General features: G+C 31.9%; 2 protein-coding genes across 3 annotated transcripts; both read right to left on the bottom strand.

Annotated features, from left to right (window-relative positions):
* Positions 1-1165: 1165 nt before the first annotated feature.
* LOC140058558 (uncharacterized) lies at positions 1166-9558 on the bottom strand. The gene is made up of 22 exons (XM_072104224.1): positions 9524-9558; positions 9078-9118; positions 8826-8863; positions 8554-8714; positions 8297-8443; positions 7904-8036; positions 7568-7774; positions 7228-7379; positions 6802-7002; positions 6440-6513; positions 6246-6308; positions 5833-5855; positions 5485-5645; positions 5207-5353; positions 4804-4936; positions 4401-4592; positions 3913-4079; positions 3222-3413; positions 2958-3028; positions 2713-2826; positions 2291-2462; positions 1166-2194 (listed from the first exon to the last, which is right to left on the bottom strand). Coding segments are annotated over exons 1-22 (3252 nt in total). The 5' UTR covers positions 9526-9558; the 3' UTR covers positions 1166-1533.
* Positions 9559-10098: 540 nt separating this feature from the next.
* Positions 10099-12788, bottom strand: LOC140059152 (mitogen-activated protein kinase kinase kinase 20-like). 2 transcript variants are annotated; one of them, XM_072104996.1, is made up of 4 exons: positions 12630-12788; positions 11197-12107; positions 10483-10794; positions 10099-10121 (listed from the first exon to the last, which is right to left on the bottom strand). In XM_072104996.1, the coding sequence occupies exons 2-3, from the start codon at positions 12080-12082 to the stop codon at positions 10568-10570; spliced, it is 1113 nt and encodes a 370-aa protein (XP_071961097.1). In that variant the 5' UTR covers positions 12083-12107; positions 12630-12788; the 3' UTR covers positions 10099-10121; positions 10483-10567. The 2 variants fall into 2 exon arrangements, with proteins under 2 accessions (XP_071961097.1, XP_071961096.1); XM_072104995.1 differs by lacking the exon at positions 12630-12788 and having other exon boundaries at positions 11197-12220.
* Between the last annotated feature and the right edge of the window lie 437 nt (positions 12789-13225).

Below are 13225 nucleotides of genomic sequence, written 5' to 3'. Positions count from 1 at the left end.
GTACAAAATAAAAAAGTACGTTTCGCAAACTTTCCAGGATAATGTTGTAAATTATGATCAAAATGAAATTATTTATAAAAAAACCTGTTACTGACCTGTAATAATTGAGGATCGCGTGGTGCTGGTATTGGTAAATGTAATAGTACTGACGTCATGTGAGAGTTTTTTCCACACTTTTCGAGATCTCGCTTTCTTCTTGGATACGTTTTTGTAACATCTGAATTGTATCCATTTGCAAGCAACAGTGCGGCTGATCGAATGGACCTTTAAATGCGTTGTGCAAAGCCTGAATAAGAAATAAAATATTAACAATATAACCATACAATACCTCAGATTTTCTACAAAGCCGATAAAACTAAGCAAAATTACCACGGATAGCGTTGGGATGTGCATGCGTATTTACTATTTACGATTCAAAGCAAATTTGAATAAAAATTATGGTCTTGATTTTTAATACAAATTGTTCTTTCCCTATTTTGGGCGCAAGAATATGCAATACAATATTATACGATACTGTAGGCCTATATTAGGCCTAGCACGGTTATAACCTATTCATGACTAGGTGGTAGTTGCCTGGTCAGTATTATTGCTTACTAATTCGAATCTTGCTCATAGTAGGCCTACTAAGATTTGTTATGACCATAGCAGCATATCCCTAATACATTTTTTTCAATCCTGTAATTTGGCCACCATATGCTTGCTGTGTGATGCGTTATATAAATATATTTTAAAAATAACAAACACCTACTGTAGTCATCATATTTCCCAGATTCACCCGAAGACAGAACGAGTGCTGTTTTCCATTCCATTTAAGTGACGGCACACACACGAAAAATTACACTTTTAATTGGGGCCGGCCAAAAACAGATGAAGAAACACAATTTCGTAGTAAATTTGATATTGAATGACCAGTGATTGGACATCTCTCCTTAATCCAATTTGTATCCCCAGGTGACGTGTCAGACAAGAAACACAGGGAGTTTTTATCAATTCCGAGGATTTTCTTTACATAAGATAATAGATAAGAGAATTTAATTCATTGCTCCGACCTCGCTTTTGCAAGCTGCGCTTGAAGTGATATCCGCCAGTAGCATCCGATAATTTTAAAGGTACACATTTCAATAAATGTTAGTTATTAAAGAAAATAATACAATTATTGAGTAAAATATAATGTATTTTTCTGAGTATTACGATTACATAGTTTCCAGTGCAACTATTATATTAATGTTATATTAAAATATTAAACACAAGCGTGGCCTAATCATGAATTAGGCTACGTTTGGCCAATGGAATCAATGTTAATGTAGTAGAATAGAAAATTCTAAATTCTAAAATTTGCTATCAGGGAATTAATTTTTTTTGGAAATGTTGTTATTCTAAAAAACACAACAAAAACACATTTTATTAGTATAGAAATACCATATGCAGACCTTATGCATATAAAATACTTCTCTATTTATAATACATTTTAAGAGTCAAAATCTGACAATTAATTATGATCAATTAAATGTATTTAATTGATTGAATCACGTTTTATTTGTTGTCACACACTTCAATGTACTCGGTACTTGATGGGACTATCACGTGATCATACGCATAGTCATACTCGTAAGCATCATCATAGTCGTCGCTGAAGGAGCTATCAGAGTTTTCTGGAACGTCATCATACAATGGTTCGCTAGAACCGTATGCATCATGTTGGTCTGGCACTGGAATATAACAAGGATTTTGGTCAAATACAGATGTTTCTTCTTTATTATCACCGCCAGGCGACGGAAAATGTAATTCTTCATATACAGCCTCCAAAGTAGTACCGTATATAAGATAGCCATTCTCATCGCGATTGTTAATTGATGTTGCCACATCCTTGTTCATGACATACTCCGTGGCTCCAAAATCTTCCCGGGTGGCTCTTAAATCTTCCCTGGTGGATCCTTCTGTGTCAAACCTGATTGTCCTATCCTTCCTGGTAGCTGTATTTTTACTGGTTAGTACACCATATGGTGTACCATCACTGGCTGTAGAATCCAGCATAGTTACAGCACCGAATGGTACGGGAGGTATTCTTGTATTGTTTGTGTGTTTTCTACCAGAGAAACCAAATGAGAAACGTTTTGACTTCTCTTTTTTTTCTGATTTTTTTACTTTTCTGGTAGTTGTTTTATGATTGTCTTTCCTTATAACTTGAGTGTAGCTAGAATACAAAACGTAAATAAAATTAAAACGCATATAACATGACCAATATAGAAATAATCTCTTTTTAATTTGAATAAAATAGATAAAATCTTACATAGGTCTATAACCTCCTTTGTCTGCTTCGACTTCTTTTTCTCTTTCTTTCTGAAACTGTAGTTTAATTTTCTGGCCAATGTTGTATTCACTGTCAACTTCTCTTCCTAGAATTTCACGTGGAAACCATCCAGACACTCCACCGCGTTTATAACGAATTCCTTTTACCCAGACTACATGAAAAACAGAATGTATGTATTGCAGTGATAATGTACATTTCATTTACTAATCACTATACCAGTAATAGTAATGATATTGTGCAATTAAACCTTCTTTATTTAAAGATTAAAAATAATCCTTCAGTATTCAATGGGCATCAATTTCTGCTAATTGATCCAACATGCACAAATACACAATGATCTTTTTTATTTCTAAAAATAGTGAACTTGTCTGACTATAAAACAATTAGGCCTAAATATCTACCCGTGCCAATGGCCTCTCGATATTCAATAAGTTCCACAAAGTCGTTCACTTCGAGTTCAAGCTCGTTGTCTCTGTCCGTGGTAAACGGCTTCGATATGATATGTCTTGGTCGAGCTATAAAACAAAGTTAAAACTAAGCATACCTCATAGATATTTTACACTTTTTTAATCCTGTAATTTGGCGACCTATATGCTTGCTATGTGATGCGTTATATACATATATTTTAAAAGTAACAAACACCTACTGTAATCATCGTATTTTCCAGATTCACCCGTAGATACAACGAGTGCTGTTTTCCATTCCATGAATTCTTTCCTAAAACAATTACGTTGTAACAAAACTTACACATCAAACCCATATAATAACTGTGTTTATTTTCCATTGTGATATCATTTTATTTAGACACACAATTCATCTTTTATAAACGTTTCATAATTCTCAGTATTTCTTAATGTGTGAAATGAAAAATAATATATAACATAATATACTGAATTACATTTGGACTTACTCAATTTGTTCACTCTCAGAGGTAAGTTCAAGAAGGTATTCCACTGGCCTGTAATCGTCTTCTCTGCCTACTTTCTCATATATCCACAACTTAAACGAAAACCCCTTTTCAGGCATCCAACTTTTCCTGTTCCTTGCGTCAACAACTTCAATATCAGCATAATTTCGATCATAGCAGTTGCAAGATTGTTTTCTGAATAAACAATGTGGAATAGGTTACTAAAAAGGTGTTTATCAAAACATATACTCCGGGACACCTATTTCTAAAATTAAATGTTTTTGAATTATATTAACGGTAGCTATAATTATAAAATGAATAAATAAAATAATTTACATTCACGGTAAATATTCGGCATAGATCAATGGTGATAATTTTGCATTGCAAATTCATCTGAGTCTTCTGAACACATTTAAAATAATTATCGACAAAGCCACGTTACTCTTAGGCTGTGAGCGGTAAAAGAGATTGACCAACAAACAACATGAGCACAACAACAGTGTTTGAATGAAAGCAGACACAAAATAGTCGACATAAGATATGTCATTGTTAGGAAAGTCAATTGGCAAACTCCTTCTATATGCTGTTTTGCAATATTTTTTAATACTCAGGTAAAGGTTGTATAAAACAAATTCTTCCTAATGAACTATTTAAACTTTGAAAATACATTGATAACAGAAATGGCTTTACTTACGAAGTCACAATAATAACTGATGTTGAAGCGTAGATATGGATGCTCTCTTTTTGTGAATACCGTTTTCGCACACTCATCAATGGGCTACTCTCTTCAGTATTTCTCTTGGTATATAATGTAAAACAACCGTGCTTTTTCAACCAGTCATCTTTAATGTTTGATAGGTTCTATATTGTTTGTAATAATAGCTTATAAGTACAGTACAATATAGACTTATGCATAATGCGCTGTGCAACTTTATGTGTATTATGTCTACTATTATTACGTGAACTTACATCCATTGATAAAACATGTTTTTGTTGTGTTTCTGCTATTTAAACCCTCAAATAATTTAAAGTAAATGCAACCGAGGCACTGTACTTGCGCGGTACGCCCAATACAATAGAAAGGATGGATCTAAAACATAGGCCTGAAGAAAACGATAGAATTATCATGGAGAAAAAATAAATACTTTATTTAACGGACCAAATCAAAACACTTTTACTGACTTGTAATAATTGAGGATCACGTGATGATGGTATTGGTAAATTGATCAGTACTGTCGTCATGTGTAAGTCTTTATCTACGCTTTTCGTGAGCTCTTTTTCTTCTTTGATCAATTGTTCTAGCCTCTGAAGTGTATCTATTTGCAACCGATGGTGCGGCTGATCGACATGACCTTTAAATGCCTTGGTCAAAGCCTAAATTAAACAATAAAATATAGATTGTTTCGTTTAAACATGTTTAAAATTTAACAAAGATTGGACGACTAGTTTTGCGAGCAGGAACGCTAGAAGACCAAACCCAGTACCATTGATGTTACGATCTCTCGGGAAATTACCTCATGACATACACTACAAACACATACCCACAAACAAGTCGTTACATAGTAAACAGAAACCGTGTGCCTACCTTAGATTTTCTATAAAGGCACGTTAGCCAATCTGGAGGTCTCGAAAGTCGTAACTGTAAGTCCATCTCTGAAACTCCGCATTTTGTTCGTCCAAATTTTCCAAGCACTTCTATGAATGTTGTTTTATGTTTTCTGTTTAAATTTAAAGGAAATGTCAATTACCAGTACGCATTGTATCAATGCTGTTTTATAGATTACTAAATAATTACAATTTAATATCTTTATTGAGATGATCAACAATAATTGTAGGAATGATAAAGACGGTAAAGAGGATTTCAGTAGTGACAGCGAGTACTGTAGGAGGATAAAAGACCACGAGTAGAGTGTGACACTGTATTATGTCTATTCTCATTAGGCCTACTAATCATACGATCTTAAAAAAGTTTCCCATATTATGTTTACCTTTGAAACTGTAGCATGTTCTGTTGAAAACACATGTTGGCTTGATACTTAATGATCGGCTTAAACGAATCTTCTTTTAACTGATTATTTAATTTACTAAAATATGCAACACTGTCTTGTCGATTAGATTCAAGCCCGCTGTCAAAACTTCAAAATAAGATAAAGTGATTTTAAAGCTGTTTTGAATTTCACAAATGATTGAAAATACAGAATTTTCATAATTACAAACTACCTGTTATTTTACTACTACAATAGAACCTCTATTAATCAATGCGTACCTTTCAATCACATCTTTGACTTCAAGGATGTTAAGATACAGATGATGTTTCTCTCCTTCTCCAATAATTCCATCTAAGACACCATCATTGATATATGATTGGTTGAGTTTTGAAAGACTTTTGATAGTCTTCTTGTTCAGATCGGCAATACCTAATAATATCTTAATAAAATAATATATCGTAGCAAATCAATGATATTGTATTGTAGAATTTGGTGCATGAAAGGACCAAACAATCAAACCTGGTCAGAAGTCCCAAGCTGTATTGTCACCTTGGTTCAATATTGTTGATAGTTAGGTATTTAATACAAGTGACAGTTTTACAAATGGACAAATAAACAATACGAACCTCAACTTCACGATCGTTTTGTTCTATGAAAGAAAATATACAAATTAGTTACGACTATGTAATCTTCTTTTTATAATTATAGGGAAATGTACAAAATAGTGAATCCTAAAATAATTGATGTTGTATACCTTTTACGGTTATATCAGATGTTAACGTTCCAATACAAAATTAAACTATACAAATAAATATTACAAATTTAAAAAAACGCAATTAAAAATTAATTAATTAAAAACCGAAGGCACTACCCTGGAATATCCTATTGTATAGACGAGGAACAAATATAATGTTATATAATATAATATGGCAAAAGAAACACGGTTCCTTTGCTTTAGGATATAACCTCTGTATAACAACTACACAGACGCGATCGCAAGAAGCCGGAACAATTAAAAATAATCCAGTATAACCTTTACCTTTTCTTTGATCTTCAGGCGAACATTGTTCCTTTGTTTTGTTAAACATCTCAAGTGGTGTGACTAAGAATTCATGTAAAAGATAGACATATAAATAATCTAAAATACGGTATATAAATAATAGTCTATTTTAGAATCTAGAATATAGAATACAGTAGATATGTATATTTATCTATGAAGTCTGAAAAACTTACAATATTCCAATTCCTGTGCTAGATTTTCTTCTTCCGAATATTCCAATACTTTGGACCATTCCAGAATTTCCTTTCTATAGTAATGATGAAAAAGTAGATATGGCAGATCAACAAAAGAATTGCACTAATATTATAGTTATCCAGGGTTGACCATTTCAAGAACATACCAGGAATGAATGCTTACAAAGTTAGATTTACCGACATTAAATAATGTATTTTATTATATAATATGTATTTAAAGTTGAAATTGCAACATTTTATTGCACAATACAGACTGCTTCATCAGGTTCTACATTTAGAGTAATTTTGTGTGTAATAATTAGTTATTATGCAATTATTTCATATAATAAAATACGCGGTACCTGTTTTCGAAATGAATTAGATATTTCTTGATAGAATATCTTGAAACTGAAACTGGATCCAAATGAGTCAATCTAACAATCTCTCCGCCACCAATGTTTTCAATCTCCTCTATTCCAAAGTTGTTTTGAACGTTCCCATGACTTCCATTTTGAAATTGTATATTTTTCTTGTACATACAATCAACTACTTTGAAACTATCTCTGGGAAACAAAATAAAATAATAGCAATATTAGGAAACTTTGGATTTTTGTAAATTTAGAATCTTCCATAACTGGGTCGAGGAATCGAATTACTTCGAAGCACATTCCAATATTCCACGGCATGCGCACAAAAATTAAATATGACGTAACGAGTTCTTTTTTCGTTGCGAATCGAAAGCTCAATATTATTAAACAATGCGACATTATAAAAGAAAAACCTCTTACGCATTAGGTTGTACAATTAGAACTGTGTTGACGAAAACAATCATTGTTAATTTCTTTTTTTCTATTGATTGTTTTCTTTTTCGCTTTCTGACATCAAGAACAGTAACAGTGCCCTTCTTTTTAACCCAACTCTCTTCGTATACCATCAATTTCTGGAAAATGAATTTAATTTAAAAAAAATAATAAAACACCATAATTAGAATCTAAAAGGGCATTCACTTTTAACTATACTTGGTTGGGGATTGCAATGCTTGGACCTTACTAGCATATTTGTGTCAGGTTGGTGGCCGAGTAATCTAATTTTATAGAATCTAAATAAATAATGGATAAATAAAAAAACCTGGGCTGTTCTGTCTTTCACTTCTTCCGCCGTAAACTGAAGCTTATGTACCAAAGATGTACTGTGATCGTCCATGTTGTTAATTATCCGCTTTTCATGTTCATTGGAATTATTGATAATTTGCTTCAGTTTGTAACTGCACTGTTCGAATTCTTGAATGACCGATTCTTCTTTGGTCATCTCAGCAGCCAGACAACCATGGACACTCTAAATGTATTACATAATTTAAATTATATACTAGAATCTACAACAATATAATACAGATCCATTAAATATATATATGATGATTGGATATTATTCAGAGATATTTTCAACATTTTCTGGATAAATACTTACATGAATTAAACTATGAAATTTATTCAGCCAATTAGCTTGTTTCAGAAGAATGGTTTGGATATCTGTAAACGTCAGAGTATTTGTTTCTTCATCATCGTGCTCTGTTAAGTTTCCTGTACTATCGATACAATGTCTATGATAAAAATAGCAGTTTGATATTGGTATCACTTCTTATGTATGCAATGCAACATGGATTATTGTAGTGTGCGCATGCGTCATCATATTTGTATGGAAAAAAGACTTAACTTAAAACTTCATTAGAATTCACTCTAAAACAAATCTAAGAAATTTACTAATAATTAACAATATATATTTCATTGCCAAGTTGAAAAGATAGCAATATGCAGAACGTCTCAGTCGAAAAAATAATATAAACATAATTTTAATAAATACCTAATTGATTCTATCATGTTCATCTGGACATGTGAATACACTGCAAAGTTCATCATTGGTTGAAGATAATCATAATCAAGGATGTTGGTTATTAATCCACATACGGCAGGAATGCGCCCTTGACATGTCTTGAACCAAGTACTTAAGCTGCCAAAACGGATAAACGACTTTAAAGTTTTTTCAGTTGATCTCCCTAAAATTGTAAATTTTTAGTTCTAAATTTCATATGAAATTATTTTAAAATCCACTATATATACCTCGTTGTCAAATGTTCTACATCAACAATATTTATCATCAAATGTCTTCTTTCTCTTTCACTTAAAAACTCATGAAATCGTTTTTTATCGAAAAATTCTTCTTTGACCCGTTTTAGACTTGCGTTGCTTTCTTCAATGTGTCCATGGAGCTTGGAAAATGCCTATGGTAACAGTGCACAAGTAAATACATGATATATAGCATGTGAGCATTATTTTTGAAAAATCAAATTCTACTAAAGAGCTTTATAGAATATTAAAAAACATAAAGGTACCTCGCGTGATTTTCCAGTTAGTAGTGAATTACAATCTTCTGTAAACAAAACAAATTAATACACGATAAATTAGACCGAAAATGGTTTGTTCTAAATTTTGATTGAAGCGTGCAGTTACGAAAATTTAATCTCATTGTGTGTGAACATATACTTTCCACGGTAGAATAATTGAGTGTGTCTTTCTAAGTAACAATTATTCCATACGGGTATTTGAAAAAAAAAAATTATGATGATTTACCATACCATACATACCATATTCAGCAATTTTTGGTACTGGTGTTATCAGATCAAACCTGTAATGAATACTTCCATATCAATATAATGTAATAACTGTATTAATATTAGGAACATATCTGTATCATTTATCAAATGCACTTGAACTTATAACAATTTTATAAAACAACGTATATTAAACTCATAAAGATACGAAGAATTTTTTATTTAACTCTTTACAATCATTATTTTATAATAGATGGATCTTACAAAACATAGGCCTAATTATAATATTTCTAATAATAATATTTCTGTTGGTGTTGGTACTATATAGAAAATTAAAATAAGTATAGATACAAATAATGAATAATGTTATAAATAGTGGTTTACTTTATATGTGTACAGTCAGTTTTTTTTTTAAAGTAATAACCAACTTAATTCTTGTCTTGTTTTTTTTTCAAATTGAAGTAAGTGTTTTCACTTACATATCTGAATGCTCCTTTTCTTCTGCCTCAACGTTATTACCTGTGACGGAAAAGTAAAAGGAATAGCATTGAAATTAAAAATAGGAAAAGAAATCAGTCTTCTTTTTTAACTGATTGTATTTTGAATAAATAAATATAATGTATATGTATTTTCCAAATAAGGTCATTGTGCATTAGGAAATTAGTTATCTAGTTTTCCAATGGCATTTTTTTTTAATTCGAGCCACTGGCATCATAATAAAATATGAACATTTAATTAAAGTTTAATGTAAAAATAACATTTGAGAACGATACTTTTCTTCTGCCTCAACGTTATTACCTGTGAAGGAAAAGTAAAAGGAATAGCATTGAAATTAGAAATAGGAAAAGAAATCAGTCTTCTTTTTTAACTGATTGGATTTTGAATAAATAAATATAATGTATATGTATTTTCCAAATAAGGTAATTGGGCATTAGGAAATTAGTTATCTAGTTTTCCAATGGCATTTTTTTTTAATTCGAGCCACTGGCATCATAATAAAATATGAACATTTAATTAAAGTTTAATGTAAAAATAACATTTGAGAACGATACTTTTCTTCTGCCTCAACGTTATTACCTGTGAAGGAAAAGTAAAATGAATAGCAGTGAAATTAGAAATAGGAAAAGAAATCAGTCTTCTTTTTTAACTGATTGGATTTTGAATAAATAAATATAATGTATATGTATTTTCCAAATAAGGTCATTTGGGCATTAGGAAATTAGTTATCTAGTTTTCCAATGGCATTTTTTTAAATTCGAGCCACTGGCATCATAATAAAATATGAACATTTAATTCAAGTTTAATGTAAAAATAACATTTGAGAACGATACTTAATGTGCTTTCTATTTGGATTGTTTATTGTGATGAGGTTTCGATCTTTGTTTCTGTTGGTTTTTTCCACATAAATAACGAAATGTAGGCCGAATTAGGATCTTACCATGGTCATGTTCTGTATTATCTGTAGCAATGTCCAAATTCCGTTCATTTGAATCACTTAATCTTTGGGACGGATCAGAAAAGACTTAGTTATCTGGTTGATCAAAACTGTTTTCTTCGTCTTCTTTGCATACAGTCGATGATTCTTTCATTTTGCGTGGGTTGCCTAATAACGACCCCACTTCAACTTTGTTATTTCCAAGAGGTTCTGAAATAACTGCTGCACAACTGCTTTGCTGTATTCCATCGATGCGAACATCACTTACTGCTTTAAGCCCTTCATCGGAGGATACAGAACTGTCGTTTGGTGTTTCTTTACAATCGGGAATATGCAAGATTATGCAAAAATATATGCAAAACAACGCAATGAAATTTCAAATACGAACGTCAATGTAACGGTTGTAGTGAAAATAAAACGTCAATATTAAATTAGAAAATCAACAAATACAATGGTTATCATAGAACCTTATTAAATGTCATTCGAAACGTTAGAAAAATTTAATAATTGTAACCATTATATGCATTGTGTATGTTGCAATGTTACACTCTACGCACATACACATATTTTACTAACCATAATTGTTTTATTTCACAGCTTCATAGGTTATTTTATCCTGTGTTTGAAAACCATGAACGATACCTCATGTAAACGAATGTATACATTTAAACTTAAATTACTGAATATGCCTATCTAAGGAAATAATAAAACATTTACCGTTATCTTTCAAAGCGTTTCTGAACGTTTCTAGGTAATTCAGCACTTCATCTATATTGCAGCGTCGTTCTCTTGCTGTGCTCCAACACTGTTCAATCATTGAACGCAATGCCTCCGGAAAGTCGTTTGGAATCTCTAGTGAAATTCCATTGACTATATTCATTGACATTTCAAACTCTTCTAACCCTTCCCATGGTCCCTGGCAAGTCCATGCTTCCCATAAAACAACACTCAATGAATAAATATCAGATTTTGGACATACTAAAGTAGGATTTTTGATAACTTCCGGTGCAGCCCAGCGTTTTGTACATCCTCCAGAAGTTGCAATTACCGTACCTGTACCGTCTGATTGTTTAGAAATTCCAAAATCACACAACTTAAGTACATTCAGCCCGTTTTCCTTATCGTCGCTTAACAGACAATTCAATGACTTAATGTCCTTGTGAGTTATGCACTTTTTGTGTAAGTACTGAACGGCAGAAGCGATGTCAATACTCCACTGAACAAATTGCGATTCTGGTAATCGCGAAAGTATGCCTGCAGCTTTACTTTCCTGTCTTTTTGTAGCTAGAAACTTACACAAATCCCCATCAGATGCCAATTCCATTACAATGCCAATGGAAGGTTCCTTTTTATACACACCGTAGAATTTTATTATATTTTTGTGATCAAGATCTTTGAGAAGGCTAAACTCTTTGTCACAGATTTTCTGATAAATCTTCACGGCTACTCCAATTTTATGATTGTCGGTTTTTCGCGTGGCTTTATGGACAACCGATGTTGAACCTATTCCAAGCGTATTGCTCTGTCCGAAGTAAATTTCATCAGATGGAATAATACAATTTCCACTTGATATATCCATTTCACATTTGGAACAAAGTAACATTAAACACTCAAATAGTTTCAACCGCCTATCAAATCGTCAACATGTTGGAAAGAATGGGAGAATGTTAGTTTCGAAAGTGTTTAATTTAACAGGAAATCCGTAATATCCCATATATTCGGATCAACTGTGTTAGCAATTTAAAACAATTACTTCCCCGTGTACTATAAATAGGAAATTGGAATTCCATTTTTGTTTAAATAGACATAGATTAAACTAAGATAAGCAACATAATTGTTGTCAGTTCATGACTCATAATCAATTGTTTAATATGATTACACTAGAGCTGACTCTTTTGTTAATCTATTTGATTATATCACGCCTCAGTATATATTACTAAGGTATTATGGAATGTTCCTTTCTTGGGAATTACCCATTTTGCACCTCAAAGGTAGTTTTTGACCTTTGCCATTAGCCGACATCCGGATCACTTTGTAAGCGAGCTAACTTGGTATGATAGACAATAACAACAACAATGAGAAATTGAACAACTTTACAGATTTTCGACATTAAAGAATTTTAAAAATAAGTAATCAAATAATTTAAGTACCTGTATTTCTTTTAAAAGAACTTGTGAATTTCACGGGGCAATTTATTCCAAATACAAGTACGTACACAAAACATTTTTAGCAGTCACCTATTATTTTTCAACTGTAACTTATCATCCGATACTGAAGCTTACGTTATGCTCATGCGCACATAATGTGAACAGGTGATGTGCAGAGCATGGAATAATATTACACAGAGTTGCAGTAAACAACATCGTTTGTTTCGGTTTTTATGGACACATTACGGATTTGCGTAATGCTCTGATAGTCTGCCGATTGGATTGCTTCATGAAGTGATATCATAATATATTTACTCTAAGCCTAATTCCGTGCAGTTTTTTTGTCTTATGTAGGATCGACCCACTTTATTTCTTCATCAATAAAATGTTCGTTTACAATGCATTGCACATGAGTAATGTAATGATACAATACAATATAATTGATATTAAATAACTTTCAGTACATCTGATATCTCACTCCTACCACCATTGCATTTTATAATAGTATACGGAAAGAAAAAAAAAGAACAAAATATTTTCCTCTATGTTATACACTCTTTACACGTTTTCGATCCTTAACAATGTACGTATAATTTACC

Source organism: Antedon mediterranea, chromosome 9, assembly GCF_964355755.1.
Source record: "Antedon mediterranea chromosome 9, ecAntMedi1.1, whole genome shotgun sequence".
In the NCBI taxonomy this organism is placed as follows: domain Eukaryota; kingdom Metazoa; phylum Echinodermata; class Crinoidea; order Comatulida; family Antedonidae; genus Antedon; species Antedon mediterranea.
Note: the sequence above shows the minus strand (reverse complement) of the source record. Positions and strands in the feature narration are given on the sequence as shown.

Bases quoted from the DNA above. Each gene is read 5' to 3' on its own strand.
- LOC140058558 (XM_072104224.1), bottom strand. The intron at 7,380-7,567 runs GTTTTTTTATTT...TTCATTTTCCAG, and splicing joins TGAAAGACAGAACAGCCCAG to AAATTGATGGTATACGAAGA. The intron at 5,646-5,832 runs GTTCGTATTGTT...TATTTTATTAAG, and splicing joins AAAACGATCGTGAAGTTGAG to ATATTATTAGGTATTGCCGA.
- LOC140059152 (XM_072104996.1), bottom strand. From the start codon at position 12,082: ATGTTACTTTGTTCCAAATGTGAAATGGATATATCAAGTGGAAATTGT. The intron at 10,795-11,196 runs GTAAATGTTTTA...CCGATTGTAAAG, and splicing joins AAACGCTTTGAAAGATAACG to AAACACCAAACGACAGTTCT.